Source organism: Grampus griseus, assembly GCF_964374135.1.
Source record: "Grampus griseus genome assembly, chromosome: 14".
Taxonomy (NCBI): domain Eukaryota; kingdom Metazoa; phylum Chordata; class Mammalia; order Artiodactyla; family Delphinidae; genus Grampus; species Grampus griseus.
In genome coordinates, this window is record NC_139008.1 from 76,434,952 (window position 1) to 76,457,147 (window position 22,196).

Sequence of the window (22,196 nt, forward strand, 5' to 3'; positions counted from 1 at the left end):
ATCTTCCGTTATATATTTCTTCCTTGTGTTTACCACCCCCAGCATACAACTTATTCCCTGCCTCTACTCTCCCCCTAGATAGGACGTTACCTCAGCTAAGGTAAGGAGTTTGTTTTGTTCACTGCTGTATTCCAAGTGCCTTGAACAGTGTCAGGCAGAAACGGATGCTCCAAATATCTATGGAAAGCAAGGAGAGTGTAAGTATTGTTCTGGAACTTGTTTTTTTCCCCTCTATAAGTCATAGATCTTTCTAGGTCAGCACTTACCAATCTATTTCCTTCCTTAACCTGCTGCATGTATTCTGTGACAGGAATATGCAAATTGTCTTTTTCATTCCCCTATGGATGGGCACCTAGGTTGCTTCTGATTTTTCATTGTTAGGAGCACTGCTGCCATGAACATCTGGGCTTGCCCCCTTGGGCACAATATTTCTCTAGAACAGTATCCCAGAAGGAAACAGGGGGTTCGGAGTGTCTACGCAGTGTAAATTTTAGTAAAATTGGCCAAAGAGGCAGGATCAACACATTGTCAACTTGAGGAATGGGGGGAAATTAATGGTAAATGGATAGAATTTCTTTTATTTGGCAAATTGGGGGTGGTGGGGAGAAGGTAGCATCAGAGTCGTGCTGGAGGGTGATTATGTTCCCACACCCCGGAGTCCGATGCCCTGAGTTCAAATTATGCCTCTGCCACCATCAAGCTGTATGACCTCAGACAAGTTAAGTTATTCAACCTCTCTGTGCCTCAGTTTCCAATCTGAAAAATGGGAATAATAAACATAGCCACCTCCAAGGGTTGTTATGAGAATCAACACACATATAAAGCACTTGGAGCTGGGATGGGCACTTGTTAAATATTCAGTAAGTGTCCTCCTCTGTTACTATTTAACAACCAACAAGGGTTTGTGTTTAAAAGAACACCTGTGGCTCACTTCGGTCATTTCCTTCACCTTCCTGGCCTGTAGACATTGGCTTTTCCATCCACTGACTCAGGGCATGTATTCCAGAGGAGAGAGGAGAGGCCTGGGAGCGGAGGTCCAAGGGGGAGGGGATCCAGGGAGTTACAGGAACCAGTGGAGTTTCCAGAAGCAAGGGCTGTTTGTTCAGTGGCAACAAAAGCCCCAGAGGTGGGTTCAGGGAAGACCTATAAGCAGCTGTCGCAGCCAGGCAGCGGGGAAAGTCAGCAGTGACCTCTGGGAGGGATGTTGGGGCAGAAGCCAGCTTCAGAGGGCCAGGGCCAGGGCCTGTGCTGGTGGGGAAGGAGTTGGTCGGGAGCACCATTGTCCTTCAGAGAAATCTGGTCAGCCTGGACTGTATCTGGAAGAAGAAACACATGTCTTGATTTTTAAGTGTAAAAGATCTGAGCAGGTTTAAGGGGAAAAAATTATTTCAAGAGCCGTGACTACAGGGTCTGAGAGGAACAGCGCCAGTATATTCAGGGCCTGACCCTCTCAGAAAGTTCCTGCTGTGGTTAGATGTTCCACCAATTTCTATGGAACAGATAACCATGGGGAGGGAAAAGGTGCCTCACCGCCCCCACACACACATTCACTAATTTCATCATGAGACACCAAGAAATAAAGAGCACAGTCCCTGCCCTTAATTAAGGGTGGATTCCAATCTAGTTTGGAAAAGGACACAGGAACGTGAAAAAGCTAAAATCATAATGAAAGATTTAAAACATGACAGGCAGGCCTGGTTTAGAAGAAAGACTGTAAACTAGCAGCCTATGCAAGGCATAAGTGACCCAGAACAAGATATTTTCCATTTTGACTTGGTTACCATCAATTACATCTAGGAAGTTTTCACAGTAAGATCTAAATGTCTCACACCCCACATCCTAAACGTCAGCCAATTCTATAGCTCCACCTTCAAAATGCAAATACCCAGAGTCTGATGACTTCTCCCCACCTCCTTTCTCACCCACCTACCGGTCCATTCTCCAGAGGCAGCCAGAGGGATACGTCGAGGACCTAAGTCTGGTCCTCTCTCTCTCTCTCCTCTGCTTAGAACCCTCCATGGCTCCCACCTAAACAGAGCGAAAGCTAAAGTCCTCACAGTGGCCACAAAGTCCTGCATCTTCTGCTCCCATTACCTCTCTGCTCTCAACTCCTTTGACTCTTCTCACTTCCTCTGCTCCAGTCACACAGGTCCCTCACTGTTTCTAGAACATTCCAGGCAGGATCCCTCCTTAGGACCTTTGTATTTGCTTCTCTCTCTACCTGGACTGCTCTTCTCCTGGGGGAAGGGTACCGCACAGCCCATTCTGGGAATCTTTCCAGCCTTTAAGCAAACCTCAGAGGTTTCCCCAATACCCCACGTAAAAGTTCGCAATACACCTGACACTTCTGCCCCCTGCCCTGCGTTATGTTTCTCCACAGCACTTACTACTGTCTAAAATGCTACGTAGTCTGTTTTGTTCACACCTGTCCCCCATTAGTTTGTAAGCAGTGTCTTCAGGCTGTTTTGCTCTCCATGGACTCTCCAGTACCTGGAACCACCCTGGCCCAGAGCAAGCACTCCAAAAACATTTGTGCAATACGAGCACTTCCAACTTCTCTTAACAAGCAGAGGAGGGACTTCCCTGGCGGTCCAGTGGTTAAGACTCCTTGCTTCCAATGCAGGGGGTGCGGGTTTGATCCCTGGTCGGAGAACAAAGATCCCACTTGCCGCGCGGACAAAAAAAACCCAGAAGAATTTGGCATCAGTGGGCTAGAAAGAGAGGAGCCATCGCTCTTTTGTTCACTGCAGTCCCCACCCAGCCTGCTTCGCTCTGCACTTTTGTCCCCTGGGCAGATGACAGAGCACCGCATGGGGAGCCAAGAGCCGGCATTTTGATCCCCACTTTTCTGTTAAATCTTTTCCTCCCTGTCCCTGAGCCTGCCAACCTCACTGCCTAGAACACCCGGTGGTCGACAGAATCCGGCCGCCAGAGGAATCCAGCCCACCGCCTGTTTTTGTGCAGCTAAGGATGGTTTTTACATTTTTAAATGTTTGGGGAAAAAATGAAAAAGGAAGACGTTGGTGAACCATGAAAACTACATGACATTCACATTTCAGAGTCCATAAATAAACTTGTATGGGCCCCAGCCATGCACAGCCCGTTTACCTGTAGTCTGTGGCTGCTTTTGCGCTGTAACAAACAACAACAGAACGGCAGAGACTATGTGGCCTGCAAAGCCTAAAATATTTTATCTGGTCCTTTCCAGGAAACGGTTGCCAACACTGGTCTAAATCCCTTCGTGAGATGAACCAAAACCAAAAACCACCAATGTCTTTCTCAGCCTGAGCTCCTCTCTGAAAACTTCCCTTGTTCCTGGGACCCACTTTGGCCCCGGGAAGCAAGTCATATCACTGCACAGCCCACACTCGCTGGCCATGACTTGTTTGCTCTGTATTTGTTCCTTCCCTCCTCGAGGACCGGGACCTGCAGGCTAAAATCCCCCAGTGTTGAGCACGTTGCCCAGTAGTCAGTAAGTATTGGTTAAACTTTTCTGTAGGCCTCAGGGCCACCCCTTCTCTACTCTGGGCTCCATTTTGTCATGTGTAAAGTGGGAGCCTTGATCCCTAATATCTCCAACACTGCGGAGAAGGCACCCATGAGTCCTCGCCAAGCTGAATGAGACTATTTGCCAAAACAGTTTTTTTTTTTTTTTAAAGGGCATCGTGAGAGCATCAAAGGTAACAAACTCATGGACTGTGGGCCAGATTTCAGCCCAAATATGTTTTGCTTGGTTTGCACTTTTTCTAAATGTTTTTTTACTTCGGTGTCAGTAGAAACCAAACCTACTGTAAACCAGCACACTTCGGTTGCGATTAGTATCTATCCAGCCCTTGTGGGCACGTGAGTTGGCCATCCCTGGATGGAGAGTTAAAGGATCATTACAGCCAGGATGCCTGGAGCCCTAAAGAAGCCTCTGGAGTCAAAGGTGAGGAATGTAATTAGGCCAGTTTTTCTCAAACCTGGATGGATATCAGAATCACCCAGACAGTATATACGGTGCAGATTCCAGGCTCACCCCACACCTGCTGAATCCTACGCCCCATAGTTTGCAATGCTGGATATGGATTTTTTTTTTTTATTCTCCCCAAATGCTTATGCATTGCAGGTGAGACTATGTATCAAATCAAACTGCAGATGTCAATTTGTCTGTTATGGTCAAAATTATAAATGTACCTATCTCTTGACCCAGCAATTCTGGTTGGGAATCTATCTTCCCAACCAGGGCTTCTTAAACTTTAATATGCATACAAATGCCCTGGGCATCTTTTTAAGATGCAGAATCTGATCCAGCAGGTCTGGGGTGAGGCCTGCGACGCTGCAGTTCTAACGAAGCTCCTAGTTGATGCCCAGCTGCTAGTCCTGGCACATTTTGAGCAGCCAGGCTGTGCATCTCCCCGCACACATAACCAGTGATGCAGGTACAAGGGGACTCATTGTACTATAGTCTGTAATTGCAACTATTGGGAATAACCTGTACGTCCATCAACAGGACACCAATCAAATTGGTGCATCCCTATAATAGAGTATTACATGGCCTTCAAAACTATCAAGACAGCTCCGTATGAACTGCTATGGAATGATCTCCAGGGCATATTATTAAACATACAAAAAAATCAAGAAGCAGAACACTAAGCGGAATGTGCAACATTTTGTATATAAGTGTTGGGTTGGAATATTTATGTTCACATTGACCTGTAGAAGCACAGAACAGCCTGGCAGAAGAAACTGATAACTGAGTACCTCTGGAGAGGGCAACGGAGTGGACGGATGACAGGGGAGAGAGGGTGACATCTTCCTATACCCATTTGAATTTTGAACTATGTGAATATAATACCTTTTGAAAAAAATGAATAAAAATGTAAATTATAAATACACCTAAATACAAAGACTCACTATGGGCTTCTAAGGCTCACACATGAATTTCACACATGAACCAGAAAAGCAGCTCCAGCGTGGGTCACCTCCTCCCTCGGTGCACCATGTACACATGCGTGTGCACACACACACGCACACTTGCATCCAGCTTTGAGGACAGTGTGTGCAGGGTGTTGGCAAGCACGCTGGGCTTAAACGCGGCAAACCTCCACTGGATCTCAGTTCCACCACCTGAGTGGCATAGAGTAAGACATGCCACCTCAATAAGCCCCATTTCATGGGGATGGTCAAAATAACACTGGCTACCCTGCAGACCTCAGATGGTGGGAAAACGCTTCAAAAACTGTCAAGCATACGCATGAAAAGACTAATTATAACATGAACCCTGATGGTGAGCAGGGCATCGGGCAGCCCCAGCCTGGTCTCCACGGGGTCTCGTGCTTACCTCCCAGGGCGCCATGCAAGGTGGAAACCCAATACCTTGACCTTTGCAGTCAGGCAGCTGCTCAGAGCAACCCCTGGCAGTGCTAATCTCCAACTCTCCTCCCACCATCTGGTCCAGCTGCCAGGCTGAGTCACACGGGGCTAGGGACAGCACATGACCTGTGTGTCGGACTGGTGTGAGAGTGGTGGCTGGGGGAGGATGGGAGAAGCCACAAGAGGCTGCCGCTCCCCTCTCAGTGGGAAACTTCCTGCCAGGAAAGGAGATCTAAGCTTGACCTTAGGTCCTGAACTCAACTGGTTGCCTGGCTGTCTGGCAGAACTCCTCCTCCAGGAAGCCCACCGTGTGTGTGTGTGTGTGTGTGTGTGTGTGTGTGTGTGTGTGTGTGTGTGCGCGCGCGCACGCACACGTGTGTGAGAGAGAGAGAGAGTGTGTTTATAGCAGAGAAAGAAGAAGTGTACAAGGAGATGATAATAAAACTAACAAATATTGAGCACTTAACCGTGTGCCAATCTCTGTCCTAAGTATCTCACAGATTGGGACTTCCCTCGTGGCGCAGTGGTTAAGAATCCACCTGCCAATGCAGGGGACACAGGTTCAAGCCCTGGTCCAGGAAGATCCCACATGCCGTGGAGGAACTAAGTCCGTGCACCACAACTACTGAGCTTGTGTGCCACAACTACTGAAGCCCACGTGCCTAGAGCCCATGCACCGCAACAAGGAGTAGCCCCCCACTCGCTGCAACTACAGAAAGCCCGCACGCAGCAACAAAGACCCAACACAGCTAAAAATAATTAATTAATTATTTTAAAAAAGTATTTCACAGATTAAACTCAGTGAATCTTTGTTGATACTGGCAACATTGTCATCACCCCCACTTTCCAGACGAGGAGACTGAGGCCCAGTACAGCTAATTATCTCGTCCCAGGTCATACAGCCCAGAGTCAGAGACAGGCAGTCTGACTCCGGAGCCCCGACTCTGAACCTCTCAGCCACAGGGAATTTCATTTCTGGAAGGGATTTCTCAGGTGTCCCTTACGTTGGCATCTGGCAGTGTAACCGTGGGCAAATTAACCCCGTGCTTCACGTTACAGAGTCTCAGTTTCCTCACCTGTAAAATGAGCATCATCATAGCAATACCCACCTTTCGGGGCTGTTTGGAAGCTCAGTGATGAGGTATTGAAAGTCCTGCATGCAGGACCTTTAACCTGATATCAACTCTTGTGAAAATCATCATTGTTAATAGGATTATCATACCCATTACTATCCAGTACTATTGAATGAGGTATAGGAAACACCCAGTCCTGTGCAAAAAGGAATCAAATCTCTTTTTAGCAGTTTGTCTATATCATTCGTCTACAACATGTAACCTAAACATCTTGCCTCTTCTCCTGTTTCTGTCAACCCCTGTAAGAAAGCAAGACAGAGTTAGCAAAAGAAAGTTTGCAGATCTTGGTCATGACCAAAACCACTTTTTTTTAAGGCATCAAGAATCTTGATTTCTGCTGAGAGATTGTCACAGAAGAGAAACCTACACAGGGCAGAAAGTCCAGCCTGGTGGCCGGGGGACAGATGAAATTTATCTTTCAAGGTCACTTCGACTTCTTTGTCCCCATGGAGACTAATTCAATTCAACAATTATTTAGCAAGTGTTTAGGCTGTTCCAGGCCCCTGCTGGGGACTGGGGAGATGGCACAAAATAAGACAGATAAAAATCCCCATCTCGTGGAGCTGACTTTCTGGGGGAGGAGACAGACAATAAACAAGTAAAGAGATCATCGAATGTCATGTGTCAAGAAATGAGGGGAAGAAAAGTAAAACAGAGTGAGGGCGTGGAGGGTGGTGAGAGTGAGAGGGCGGGGCTGTTATTTTAAGCAAGGCGATCAGGGAAGGCCTCTTGGAGACATTTAGGTAGAGAGCTAATGAAGTGAGGGTAGCCAGGGAAAGAATATTCCAGGTTGAGGGAGTGAGTAGCATGTGCAAAGGCCCTGAGGCAGAGCCAGGGGAGAGAGTGGTAGGAAATGAGTTTGGGTAGGCAGGCAAGGCCTTGCTTCTCTCCTACTTTCTTCTCTGCCAAACTGGGATGAAGACAGCAGCCTCCTACCCCACCTCCACCCAGGAGCTGCCAGGAGATATTGGAGGGAAAGTGCTTTGAGAGGGAGACCAGGGAACTAATCAGAACGTTATGAATGGACACGCTTTACAAGGCCTATGCCAGGGGCACTTTGTGACAGCATCGTTTCTCCTCCCTCCTGGCGATTCTGTTATCCTAAAGACTATACTGGGAGAGCCCAAGTTTCAAACATTTGCATTCTCTCACTCAAAGGATAGAAAAGGTAGGGCCCAGGGAGTGGGGAGACCTGCCTGAGTTCACATAGCATATTCCAGCTAGAGCCCCAGTTTTAAGGACTTGGCTCCGAAATGTAACAAATATTAACTCATCCCACTCTCAGGTGAAGATGAGAGCAAATAAAATCAATAGCCTTATCTCCTTAAGAAGTTGTTACTTCCCCCAAGGCAAGAAGGAGGTGAGACTATTTGTTGAGGGATTGGACTGGCTGAGTAACACCTTGCAAAGGAAATTAAATGTGTTAAATGAGCAATTTCTCCTGTAGACTGGTTTCTTTGCTCTTCTCCACTTCTCGTTTGTGCTTTTCAGAACGTTCCCCTGATCTTCTTAGGTCTTCACAGCCCATGCTGAGCAAAGGTTAGAGAAAACTCTGGGCTCTTCGTCACCTTTCCACAGATGAGGACACTAAGGCCTGGAGTAGAAAAACAGCTCATCTGAGGCTGTACAGCAAGTTTATTTGTTCAGCCAGCAGATATGCATCATGGTGAATGGGGAAAATGGCAGGCAGCATACCACCTAGAAAATAACATAATGAACAAGATAATTTCAGAGAATACCAAGAGTGTGGATGAAATAAAAGAAAGGGACTGGCAGGACTAATTGAGTGTGGTCAGAGGAGGGCCCCAGGGGAGGTGACGTATGAGTGGTGCCTGTAGCTTAAGAAACAACCAGCCATTTTCAAAGCCAGGAAGTAGTTCCAGGCCGAGGGACGGCACGTGCAAAGGCCCTGTGGTTGGAACAAGCATGGTGCTGGAGGAACAGAAAGGAAAGGCCAGTGTGGCTGGAGCAGAGCAGACCAGGAGGAGGGAAGTGAGAGATGAGATCAGAGACGTGGGGGCAGGGCCTTGCAGGCCACTGTGGATTCAGTCCTAAGGGCGGTGGCTGCCCGGTGGAGGGCTCTATGGTTGTTGTCAGATCTCCTTCAGAACGAAGGCTCACTCTTCCATGACTCCCTTTGGCCTTCTACACATCCCGGTACTTCCTCAGCTGACCCTGGAAGTTCCTGGTTGTGCTCCTGGCACGTGACTCTAACTACCACCCCCACCCCACCCCCATCCCCAGCTCTGATTTCCCACAAACTCAGCAGCAGCTGCCTTTCTCACATACAGGCAGATCCTCACCTCGGTTTCTCAAGTTCACGCCCTCTGGGAGCCTTGCAGCAGATGAATTTACATCTCCCTCCTCCCTGGCGGCGGCAGGAATTGGGGGTAGGGAAAAAGAGAGCGAGAGAGCAGAGAAGTTGTTCAGGAGTGAATCTGCCTGCAAACTAGGTAGAAAAGCAGAGAGAGCACGAGCCAGACCTGATGTGAGGGGCTTATCAGCTCTGCCCTGCAGACAGGCTTCCACGGGCCAGATCTGTCTCCTCTGGCCTCATTCCTGGTGTTAGACGGTGGCAGACGGAATCCCAGAGTGAGGCTGGCCAAAAATAACCAAGCACAGGGACAGCATCTAGGGGAACCTGGTGGGGGAGATGGGGGTCCTAACGCCCCCCCACCAAATCACCATCAGACTTCCAAAACTCTTCCTTGGTGATATCTCTCTTTGATGTAGGCAGTTGAGGTCTTTTTTTTTTAATTGAACTATAATTGACATATAACATTATATTAGTTTCAGGTGTACAACATAATGATTCTATATTTATAAATATTGCAAAATGATCACAACAATAAATCTAGTTAACATCCATCACCACACACAGCTACAATTTTTTTTCTTGTGATGGGAACTTTTAAGATCTATCCTCTTAGCATCTTTCAAATATGCTCTACGGTATTGTAAACTATAGTCACCATGCTGTATGTTACATCTCCAGGACTTATTTATTTTATATCTGGAAATTTGTACATTTTGACCCCCTTCACTCATTCCGCGAACCCTCAGCCCCTGCCTCTGGCAACCATAAGTCTTCCTAATAATAACAGCTCAGAGTTATAGAGCACTCACTGTATGCTATGCACTGTATTGAATACTTGGAAGTTTTAATTCACGAAAGCACCTATGTCCAATGGAAATAAAAAGATTCTTAGAAAACTTGGTGATTTTTATGTATTTTTCAAAAGCCAGCTAAGTCGGGCTTCCCTGGTGGCGCAGTGGTTGAGAGTCCGCCTGCCGATGCAGGGGACGCGGGTTCGTTCCCTGGTCCAGGAAGATCCCACATGCCGTGGAGCGGCTGGGCCCGTGAGCCATGGCCGCTGAGCCTGCGCGTCCGGAGCCTGTGCTCTGCAATGGAAGAGGCCGCAACAGTGAGAGGCCCGCGTACCGCAGAAAAAAAAAAAAAAAAAAAAAGTCTTGTGATTCTTCCCTGACCAAAAAGAGAAACAGGAGCTGACACCGTCATCCTCTTCCTCCTTCTCCTCCGCACCACGAATTAATATGAATAATGGCTAACTTTATTTGAGCATTTGCTATGTACCAGGCTTTCTTCTAAGCATTTTGTGTATTGTTTCATTTAATCCTCACAACAATCGGAGGAGGTGGGTGCTATTTTAACCCCCTTTACAGAGGAGGCAACTGAGGCAGAGCCCACACAGGGGTGGTGGGTAGACATCAGCTCTCTCACCTCTCATGCTATGACCTTGGACAAGTCACTTCCTCTCTCCAGGCCTCAGTTTTCTCATCTGTGAAATCGCTAAGCCGCACAAGCTCATCGTGACAGTCTAAACTTTTTGTTATGCCTTAAACACATTTCCTAACAATCACAGCATACCTAAAAAGAATGAATTTGAAACCACCTACATGCCAGTGTAGGACATGTGTGTATGTGTGTTTTAAAAGCCAATTAATCAGTAATCCATTGCAGTTTTTTCTTTTCAGCCTGGGCCAGCAGAATGGCTCCCACAAAGAAGGATGGTGAAAAGGACCATTCTGCCAGCAACAAGGCGGTGAGCAGAGAATATACCATTGACATTCACAAGCACACCCGTGAAGCAGGCTTCAAAAAGTGTGCTCCTTGTACACTCAAGGAGATCCAGAAGTTTGCCATGAAGGAGATGGGCACTCCAGCTCTGAGAATTGACCCAAGCCAAAGGAACAAGCCACGTCCCTACTGTACCTGTGGATGGTGTCCAGAAAACAAAATGAGGATGAAGATTCAGCAGACAAGCTCGGTTCCCTGTGTCCCTGTCACCACTTTCAAACATCTGCAGTCAGTGTGGATGAGAACTACCCACTGATTGTCAAATAGTTAGGAAACAAACAAAAAAGAGCCAATTAACCAAGCTTTTAAAAATGAGTCTATACTTTAAAAAAAAATTAATAGACTTCTTTAGAGCCATTTTAGGCTTACAGAAGAATTGAGGAGAAGGTAGGAAAGTACAGAGTTCCCCTATATGCTCTCAACCCCACCCCAGTTTCCCGTTATTAGCACTGGCGTGATACTTTCGTTACGATTGATGAGCCAATATCGACACATCATTATTAGCTAAACCCATAGTTTACATTAGGGTTCACTCTGTGTTGTGTGTGCTATGTGTTGATGAGTGTATAATGACATGTGTTTGCCATTGCAGTATCATATGGCACAGTTTCACTGCCCTCAAAATCTTCTGTACTCTGCCCGTTCATCCCTCCCTTCCGTTCCCCTAAACTCCTGACAGCCACCGAATTTCTTCTACTGTCACCATAATTTTGCCTTTTCCAGAATGTCATGTATGTAGCCTTTTCAGATTGGATTATTTCATTTACTAATATGCATTTAAGGTTCTTCCTTGTCTTTTCGTGGCTTGATAGCTCATTTCTTTTTAACACTGAATAATATTCCATAGTCTAGATGTACCACAGTTTGTTTATCCATTTACCTATTGAAGAACATTTTGGTTGCTTCCAAGTTTTGTCAGTTATGAACAAGGGCTTATACATTTTTTAATAATTATTTCTTCCAATGGTAAAAAGCAAAGATATAGGATCACCATGGATTAGGACAATATGGACAAACACTGAGAATGAAATAAAAATTTCCCCATTTCCAGATCAAGAAACTGAGGCTCAAGGAGGGGAAGTGACATGTTCATTCATTCATTCCTCCAGTGAATATTTACGGAGGACCTACTATGTGAAGGTACTGTGCTGGGTCAGGGGGCACTGCTGGGAACAGAAAGATTAGGTCTCTGCCCTCCTGGAGTAGACAGACAATAACCAAGTAAATAAATAAATAATATGAATAACGAAAGAACAGCCAATATTTATTGTGTACTTTCTTTGCAACAGGCATTGTTCCAAACTCTTTGTGTGCATTAAGGCAGTTGACCCCTATAAGCACCCTGGGAAGTAAAACTATCATCCCATTTGCAGATGGAAAACTGGAGTCCAGAGAGGTTAAATCACTAACCTAAGATCACACAGCTTGAAAGTGGAGGAAGCAGGATTTGAATCCAGGTCATGGGGCTCCCAAGTCTGTGAGCTGACCACTGCTCTAAAATAATGGGAGGTCATTTTAGCCCGAGGGTTGGTGGCAGAGCCCAGGCTAAACGCTGATCTTCAGCTTCTCGTGTTTTTTTGTGCTGGAGCCCCCCTGCCTTTCAGAGTTCTGAGAAGCCAAACCTCACTGTTCTTCTGGCTTCTTCCAGTCTCTTAGCCGTGGTCCCTGGGGGTTGGGGGGAAGGGCTCGTAGCTGGCCAGGGCTCCTGAGTGCAATCAGATCCCCTTTCTTTTTAAGCCATTAAATCCCTGATGACAAAATCTGCTCTTCGGAGCAGCAGGCTGGCCTGACCAAGAGAACAGAGTTGCTGGGTATGGAAAAAAGCTACACACCTCAGCTGGTGTTTTGGACCATCAGGCAAGGAGGGGCAGTCGCGCCCAACTCTGCTTCCTGCCGGTGTGGTTCAAAATCAGCAGCAGAAAAAGCCAACATTTCTGGAATGGTGTTGGTGAGGCTCTAGGGAAACAGGTACTCAGACACCGCTGATGAGAGAAAGTGGCTATAGCTGCTTTGAAAAACAATTCATCACAACTACTCAGCTTTAAAAGAACACAGCCTTTGACCCAGCAGTGCCAGGGCTGGAAGTTCATCCTACAGACATCCTAGTTATCCACACGCATGTGTCTAAGATGATCTATGCACAAACCTAGACATTACAGCAGTTTGTAGCAAAAGAACTGGAATAACCCCATAGTTCTCCCATTCCCCTAAACAGGTCCCTGGTGAAACAAATGAGGTTCATACTCGCAAACAAATTCTATGGTTTCGTTCAAAAGAAAAAGTCAGCTTTCCACTGCGATTGAGATTTCAAGATAACTTGTTAAGGGGGAAAAAGCAAGCCTCAGAACATTATATGCGATCTCAACTACAGCAGAAAGAAGAGAGGAGGGAGGGCTTTGTCTATAGAGGTGTTGAATCGTGAAAGAGTGCTAGGACCTGGGGCCAGGCATCCTATTTCTGGCCCTCCCTTGCTGTGTAATGAAGAATTAAATAAAGTAAGCTACATAAGAGGCTCTGTTCAGGGTCTAGGACATAGGAAGTGGTCAGTAAAGAGTAGGTATACTAATAAGTATCAGCATTACGCACAAACTTTCTCTGGAGGAAGACACAAGAAACGGGGCACAGGGGCTACTTCTGGGAACAGAAGGATGTGGGTGGGAGAGAGGGCTGCTGACTTTTCAGTGTATGCCCTTTTTGAAGAGTTTGAGTTTTTCTTTTTACCTGTGTCTGTACCATATGTTTCAAGAATATTATTTAAATAGGGGAGCAGGGCAAATTCCAAAGGAGGAGCAGCTGAGTGATTTCAGATGGTTTTTCCAGCTGGATTCTTCTGAGCTACCAGCAACCTGGGCCCCGTGGTTCACAGTCTGGCCCCTCATTCACCTGGGGGACTGTTAGAAGGGCAGGACCTCAGCTCCACCCCAGACCTGCGGAAAGAGAATCTGCATTTTGACAAGATGCCCAGGTGAGTCGCATGCGTGTGCAAGGTTGAGAGGCACTGGTTTTCAGGCTGCAGCCCCGGAGGCCTCCAAGGGCCAGAAGACAAGTGGGTTGTTTTTTTTTTTAACATCTTTATTGGAGTATAATTGCTTTACAATGGTATGTTAGTTTCTGCTTTATAACAAAAGTGAATCCGTTATACATATACATATATCCCCATATCTCCTCCCTCTTGCGTCTGCCTCCCACCCTCCCTATCCCACCCCTCTAGGTGGTCACAAAGCACCGAGCTGATCTCCCTGTGCTATGCGGCTGCTTCCCACTAGCAATCTAGTTTACGTGTGGTAGTGTATATATGTCCATGCCACTCTCTCACTTTGTCCTAGCTTACCCTTCCCCCTCCCCATATCCTCAAGTCCATGCTCTAGTAGGTCTGTGTCTTTATTCCCGTCTTACAAGTGTTTCTCTGTTTTGTGACTCAGCCGAGCAAAGGATGAATGGAATGAGTGGCCCTTCCCTTGGGGTGGGGTTTGGGGAAGGGGAGAGAACAGGAAGAATTGAGAACTCTGCTTGCTGTCTCCCCACAGCAGGTTGTAGCACGTGAGGTCTGAGGCATGTGGCTTTCAGCAGCTCCCCGCTTAGGGTTTAAAATAACTTTCTGGTTAAAAAAAGAAAGAAAGGAAGGAAGAGAGAAAAGGGAACCTCCCACTGTAGCCCACATAGCCCCGACATGAAAGGAGGCCTCTGCTCTCCCCACCCCAGACCCAAGCCCACTTTCTTTCTCTTTGGAGACAGTGACAGAAGTATTGCTCAAGGAGAAATCAAGTGGGAGATCCTTAGAGCTGAAGGGCCTCTAAGATAATTCACTTTAAGCTTCTCAGTTAACAGGTGGAGCAGTCAAGCCTCAGAGAGCGCAAGTGGTTTGTCCAAGGTCACACAGCACGTTAGGGGCAGACACAGCTCAGGAATCATAGAGGTAGGAGAGACCTTGAAACCATCTACTTAAGAGTTACACACTTGAGAGGCCACACAGGTGATGCCTGAAAGAGAAGCCGATCAGCCGTTCTAGCCCACAGGCTGCAGAGCAGGGACGTGAGCCCAGATGGGCTCATGAGAATTGGTTCTGGAACTTTTGTTGGTACCAGCTATTCACAGGCATAGAGCCTGCCAACAGTTTTTTTAATTGTGGTAAAATGTACTAACATTTACCATCTTAACCATTTTTAAGTATTCGTTTTGGGAACATTAAATGCATTCACATTGTTGTGTAATGAGCCTGTCACTCTTGGTAGAGACATGGGGATAAGAAGCATATCACTCTTTTAGTTCTAGTCTAAGAAAAACTGCAGGGAGCAAAATGATAAATGGCCACAGACACTGGGGTCAGGGAGAAAACAGGGAGCAGTGGGCACCATGGCAAACTGGAAAGCATGCAACCCCATCTGAGAGACAGCCTACTTAGCGCCAGCTGACTTGTGCCTGCAGGGACGCTAGATCATCTATATTTGAAAACACCTGATTTTTTTTTAATGTATTTTTTTGAAGTATAGTTGATTTACTATGTTGTGTTAGTTTCTGGTATACAGCAAAGTGATTCAGGTATATATATATATATATATATATATATATATATATATATACACACACACACACACACACATATACACATACATTCTTTTTCATATTTTTTTCTTTATGGTTTATCACAGGATATTGAATACAGTTTCCTGTGCTATACAGTAGGACCTTGTTGTTTATCCATCCTATATATAATAGTTTACATTTGCTAATCCCAAATTCCCAATCCAACCCTCCTCCAACCCCCTCCCTCTTGGCAACCACAAGTCTGCTCTCTATGTCTGTGAGTCTCTTTCTGTTTCATAGATAATCTCATTTGTGTCATATTTTAGATTCCACATATAAGTGATATCACATAGTATTTGTCTTTCTCTTTCTGACTTACTTCACTTAGTATGATAATCTCTAGGTCCACCAATGTTGCTGCAAGTGGTATTATTTCATTCTTTTTTTATGGCTGAGTAGTATTCCATTGTGTGTGTGTGTGTGTGTGTGTGTGTATGTGTGTGTATACACCACATCTTCCTTATCCATTCATCTGTCAATGGAATTTAGCTTGTTTCCATGTCTTGGCTATTGAAAACACTGAATGTTTTAAGCTTTTCTTCAAAATTGAAAACATTTTGAAAAGGTAAACAGAAAAATTCTCCCTCCCACTTGGGTCCTCCTCTCCCATAGGTAACAGTTATTGATTTCTTATGAATACTTAAAGTTTCTTTATAATTATACAAGCAAATAGTAACACATACATATGTTTTGTCTTGTTTCTCCATTTTTACACAAAAGAGAGCATAATAAACACTTTGTTTTACACCCGGCTTTTTTACTTAACAATTTATCCTAGAGAACTTACCTGATCAGTACTGGGCAGTGTCCTCATTTTTTCCAGCTGCATCGTATTCCAGTCTATGGATGGTCCATATTTGATCCAACCCATCCCCTGTTGATAGGCTCTGGCTATTTTTTGAAACTGTTGCATTACAAACAATGCTGCCTGGATAACCTCCAACATAATCATTTTTCACATGTGCACATGTATCTGTGGGCTAGTTTCCAAACAGTAGAATTTTTATATTTGCATTTTTAATATTTAACAAACTTGCCAAATTTTCCCCTCATAGTCGTGGTACCAAGATCCACTCCTGCCAGTCATGTATGAGCGACTATTTCCTCACAAACACTTTATTGTTTTAATGTTGACAAATAAACTAAAATGAAACAAAATAAAAACCATGTGCATCCAAAAAGACAAAACTGTGGGCTGCATCGGTTCCAACTTTACCAACTCCAACCCTTCAAAGCCCAGAAATGTTGATTGACTTGCTTCAAGTTGCACAGTGAAGGAACCACAGAGTCAGGATTCGAATCTCAACAGCCTGATTCCTGTGACTGTACCTGATCAACTTCCCAGCCAACTGCCAGCTTGGGGGACCCCTCAGCTTTGGTGGTAAGAAACTACAGCTTCTGCAGAGTTACCTTGTCAGCTTAACCAGTTGAAAAAGTCCCAGGCTTATTTGCAGATGTTGACTGTGGATGGAGCTGGCCCCACACCCAGCAAGTACCTCCTCTCAGATGTATCAGTCAGCTTTTACTGTGTAACAACCAACCACAAAATCTTATTTATTTCTGTTCTTTCAACCTAAAGCCCTTCACCCAAGTGCTTGAGGAAGCCCCTTATTGCAGAAGTGAGTCTGCAACTAAAACCCGTGAAGTAGCTTTGGGTCCAGACAGACCTGAGCTCCACTTCGGACTCAACCCTCTTGTAAACTGTATGACTTTGGATAATTGTCTCTTTTAAGATTCCTTTTCCCTCAACTATAATAGAAGGATAAAGGTAGTCCCCACTTTGAACTGCGGTAACCACAGTGGACACAAAATAAGTACCTTGAACATGAGAATCAGCTCACCAAGATGCTCAAGCTATGAAAGGCTCAAAGGAACTGGGCCGGTGTGAGAGGAGAGAAGGTTCAAGGGTCCCCTCTCACTTATACTCCTCCATGTCACACCCTCATTTAGTCAAGAGCAGTGGACAGAATCACCCATACTCATCACATTATGATTTTTTTTACATCGAGCACAGATAATTAGATATGTGTAAGTTGCGTACACATGTAAAACAATTCCTTTGTATTTATATTGTGTTTATGCAACTAGATTGACAGCAGGGACTGTCTTCTAGTGGGTAAGACAGGCATGGGAATGGCTAAATATTTGGCAAAATAGAATGAAATAAATGGCGGCTGCAAAATGCCATGGGGAAGGGCAACCCATTCAAATTGGAGCCCGGAAGGGCTTCTGGAGTCTTCTGTATCATCCCTTGAAGGAGGGTTAGGGGATGGAAGAGGACCCAGCGTTTATTAAACAGCTATTTGCTTGGCACTCTGTTTCCTGATTTAATTTTTTCTATTGAGTTTTTTTTTCTTTAAAAAATAACACAAGTATGATATCACTTGTGGAATCTAAATAATACAACAAACTAGTGAGTATAACCAAAAAAGAAGCAGACTTAGAGAACAAGCTAGTGGTTACCAGTGGGGAGAGGGAAGGGGAGAGGGGCAATGTAGGGGTAAGAGATTAAGAGGTCACAAACTATTAGGTATAAAATAAGCTACAAGGATATATTGTACAACATGGGGAATATAGCAAATATTTTATAATAATAACTGGAGTATAACCTTTAAAAATTGTAAATCATTATATTGTACAGCTATAATTTATATAGTATTATACATCAACTATACTTGAAAAAGGAATTTAAAAAGGAACATGAAAAATAAAAGGATTTGTTTAAAAAAATAACACAAATGTATAAGTCAGCTTTTGCTACAGAACAAACTCTCATTTATTTCTGGCTCACACATCTGTGGATTTTGGGGAAAGCTACTTTTTTTTTAAGCTTTTTTTTTTGGCTAAGCCACGCATGCCATGCAGGATCTTAGTTCCCCGACCAGGGATCGAACCCGTGACCCCTGCAGTGGAAGCTCGGAGTCTTAACCACTGGACCACCAGGAAAGTCCCAGTGGGAGCTACTATTGATCTCATGATTTCAGCTGGACCTCTGGGAAAGGGGGTTGGTTTAGAGATCCCCAATATGTCACTCATTTTGGGGGGACTAGTGGGCTATGCAGAACATGTTCTTCTCATTGTGAAATGCAGGAACCCTGGGGACCAGCCCAACTCCACCAGCACATTTCAAGTCTTTGTTTATATCATGTCCACTAACACCCCATTGGCCAAAGCCAGTCATATAGCCAAGGCCAAAGACAAGAGATGGAGAAGTATGTTCCATCCACTGAAGTGGAGGAGAAGAGGGTACATATTTGCTCAAAAATCACCTAGTTGGATGCAATCAATAATACGTGAATGCAGTCACGTTAAAAATTCAAACAAGAAAATATAAAAACATAACAAGGGAGGAAAATACTTTACCATCCTCCCCATCCAACCTCTCCCCAGCTGGACATAATCACCTCATCAGTTTGGGTTGAGCCCCTTCAGACTTCTTCCCACACTTTCACACACACACACACAGAAGATTTTTATTTTGCACAATCAGTTCATACACTATGCATTTTCACATGACAATTACAAGTATCTAACCATTTAACAATTATATTGACCCTATGATTAGACTGTTTTTTAACATCTTTATTGGAGTATAATTGCTTTACAGTGGTGTGTTAGTTTCTGCTTTATAACAGAGTGAATCCATTATACATATACATATGTTCCCATATCTCTTCCCTCCTGCATCTCCCTCCCTCCCACCCTCCCTATCCCACCCCTCTAGGTGGTCACAAAGCACGGAGCTGATCTCCCTGTGCTATGCGGCTGCTTCCCACTAGCTATCTAGTTTACGTTTGGTAGTGTACATATGTCCATGTCACTCTCTCACTTTGTCCCAGCTTACCCTTCCCCCTCCCCATATCCTCAAGTCCATTCTCTAGGTCTGCATCTTTATTACCATCTTGCCCCTAGGTTCTTCATGAACATTTTTTTTTTAATTCCATATATATGTGTTAACATATGGTATTTGTTTTTCTCTTTCTGACTTACTTCACTCTGTATGACAGACTCTAGGTCCATCCACCTCACTACAAATAACTCAATTTAATTTCTTTTTATGGCTGAGTAATATTCCATTGTATACATGTGCCACATCTTCTTTATCCATTCATCTGTCGATGGACACTTAGGTTGCTTCCATGTCCTGGCTATTGTAAATAGAGCTGCAATGAACATTTTGGTACATGACTCTTTTTGAATTATGGTTTTCTCAGGGTATATGCCCAGTAGTGGGATTACTGGGTCGTATGGTAGTTCTATTTTTAGTTTTTTAAGGAACCTCCATACTGTTCTCCATAGTGGCTGTATCAATTTACATTCCCACCAACAGTGCAAGAGGGTTCCCTTTTCTCCACACCCTCTCCAGCATTTATTGTTTGTAGATTTTTTGATGATGGCCATTCTGACCGGTGTGAGATGATATCTCATTGTAGTTTTGATTTGCATTTCTGTAATGATTAGTGATGTTGAGCATCCTTTCATGTGTTTGTTGGCAATCTGTATATATTCTCTGGAGAAATGTCTATTTAGGTCTTCTGCCCATTTTTGGATTGGGTTGTTTGTTTTTTTGATGTTGAGCTGCATGAGCTGCTCGTACATTTTGGAGATTTGATTAGACATTTTGAGTTGCTATTTTATAAGCAAGGAATCTGGGGTTAAGATGCGTACCCAAGATCACCCACCTCTTCAATAGCTGGACCAGGATTCAAACTCAAAAAATTATTTTCATTACGATGAGGCTGTCTCTATAAAAGAGGGATCCAGGGCTTCCCTGGTGGTGCAGTGGTTGAGAGTCCGCCTGCTGATGCAGGGGACACGGGTTCGTGTCCCGGTCCGGGAAGATCCCACATGCCGCGGAGCAGCTGGGCCCGTGAGCCATGGCCGCTGAGCCTACGTGTCCAGAGCCTGTGCCCCGCAACGGGAGGGGCCACAACAGCTAGAGGCCCGTGTACCGCAAAAAAAAAAAAAAAAAAAAAAAAGAGGGATCCAATTATACCCCCAAAGTTGTTACCAGCCCACTATGCCTTTCGTATGGGACCACAGAGAAGGCGATGGTTGTGTCTGTGTTTGTGTTTGTGCGTATGTGCGTGTGTGTGTGTGTTGAGAGTGAGTTTTAGGAAAAGGAAAAAGGAGTTATCACTATGACCAGACTTGTGTTAGGAGCTTTGGGAAACATGATGTACAGAAAAGACCTTCACCCTCTGGTCACTTATAATTAAGCCAAAGAAACAAGGAGTCTCTCTTGAGGCAGTTGAACAACTCGGCAGGATGTGCTAGCTGGCAGATTGGGCACCGACGGGACGTTTGCTCTGTCCGTCTAAGAGCTGAATGCTGGAGGACACGAGCCTTAACCACGTTCCTAGAAAATGGGAAAAATTTAGAGAAAGAATGAATCTTGGCCTGAATTGGGAACAGTGGTGATTGCTACACTCATTGGACTCAGTAGGTGTGATGTGAGTGTGTCACCAGGGGGCTTAGTTTAGACCGGGGTCAGGGAAGGTTTCTTGAGGAACTGACCTTCAAGCAGAACCCTGAAGGCTGAGTGGGAATTAGGCAAAGAATAAGGGAAGAGAGAGAATAGCAGGTGGGAAAACCTTGAGTGAAGCCGGAGAGGGCTTGGGCATCAGAGGAAGAGAAAGATTCCTGGGTGGTGAGGTAGAGGGTGGGGATGGAGGTAGGGAAGCCATGTGGGATAAGGCCGGGCGGTTGGCAGGGGCCAGGTTTGCAGGGACTTGAGCTGATCTGCATTGCAAAGGCAGATAAGAGGGGAAACGTGTGCGTGACCACAAGCTGGTGCCAGAGGAAGATGGCACACGTATGTGACCGTGCAAGAATGGCTTCATGAGCATATGAGAGGACAAGGGCAGGGCGGCACATGGCCCTGGATCAGGGCCAGGGGAGGTGCTGTGTGAATCGTGTGATGATTCTGGGTATGATTTCCTCTGGTCAGGTCTGCAGCTAAAAATTCAAGGTTTCCAAAGGGTGTCTTGGATAGCATAACTTGAGAAGCCCTTTGCATGGAGTTTGAACAAAGCACAGAAGAGACGAATTCTGAGGTGTTTGTGGTGTGGAATAGAGGAACAGGTCGGGGAGGGATTGGCATTTGGAAGGTGTCACAAGGTGACATCTGAGCTAGGTCTTGAGGAATGAATGGGAGCTCACTAAGCCAGGATGGGGGGGAACGACACAGCAGGCAGAAGGCACAGCAGAGGTAAAGGCAGGGTGTCCTGAAAGTGCCCGATGGGTGAAGGAAACAGGTTGGAGGGTGTGAACTTAGATTCCTGGTGGAGAGGGGCACAGGGAATGCTGGGGCTCAGCTGGGGGTAGGCTGTGCAGGGCGTCCCACACCAGGCACGGGAACTGGGAAGCAGCACGATCAGATGATTTGTAATAATATATCGGGCTCACTTCTGTGCTCTCTCACCACAAGGGACAAGAACGAGACATCTGGGGCCCTTCTCCCTCTTCCTCTGCACAAAGACACACCTTTCGGAGAGGTCAAGGTGGGAGATGGGGTAACAGATCCTGTAATCCTATCCCCAATCCCTGAGTCAGGAAGCCCTTTCCCCAGCAGGCTCTAGCCCAAGTCTGCTGTTAAGACAGAGGTTGGAAAACTGTTTTTCTCATCCACCTGGACTCAGGTGGGTGGGATGGAAGCCAACTCGAGTCTCTGGAGACGGTTCTCGCTGCAGGATTGGCCCTTGGAGGAAACAGATGAAACCCGATGCAACATGAAAGATGGCAGAGGTGGCCAAGTGCTGATCTTATCAAGCTAACTCCTCCTTGGAATCAAAGAAAGGGAATAGAGCTTTCCTTGTTTTCTCTCCTTTTACCTCTTGGTTAATTGCTGGCCAGGGGTCTGTGGGATAGGAGTTGTGGGTGACTCTCAGACTGTAATCTGGCCTGGGAGGTGGGCAGGTTTCCCAGCCATCCTGGATTTTTAACATTTTCTTGTTGGAAGTCACATCCTCAAGCAAACTATTGAACACCATTTAGGGGGAGGGACAGAAAAGGTAAAAGACTGT

General features: G+C 45.5%; 1 protein-coding gene across 1 annotated transcript; it reads left to right on the forward strand.

The window, feature by feature from the left end:
- Window positions 1-10,498: 10,498 nt before the first annotated feature.
- LOC309832780 (large ribosomal subunit protein eL31-like) lies at window positions 10,499-10,843 on the forward strand (the record flags this gene model as incomplete). Its single annotated transcript, XM_082670747.1, has 1 exon — window positions 10,499-10,843. The coding sequence occupies one exon, from the start codon at window positions 10,499-10,501 to the stop codon at window positions 10,841-10,843; it is 345 nt and encodes a 114-aa protein (XP_082526873.1).
- Window positions 10,844-22,196: the final 11,353 nt, after the last annotated feature.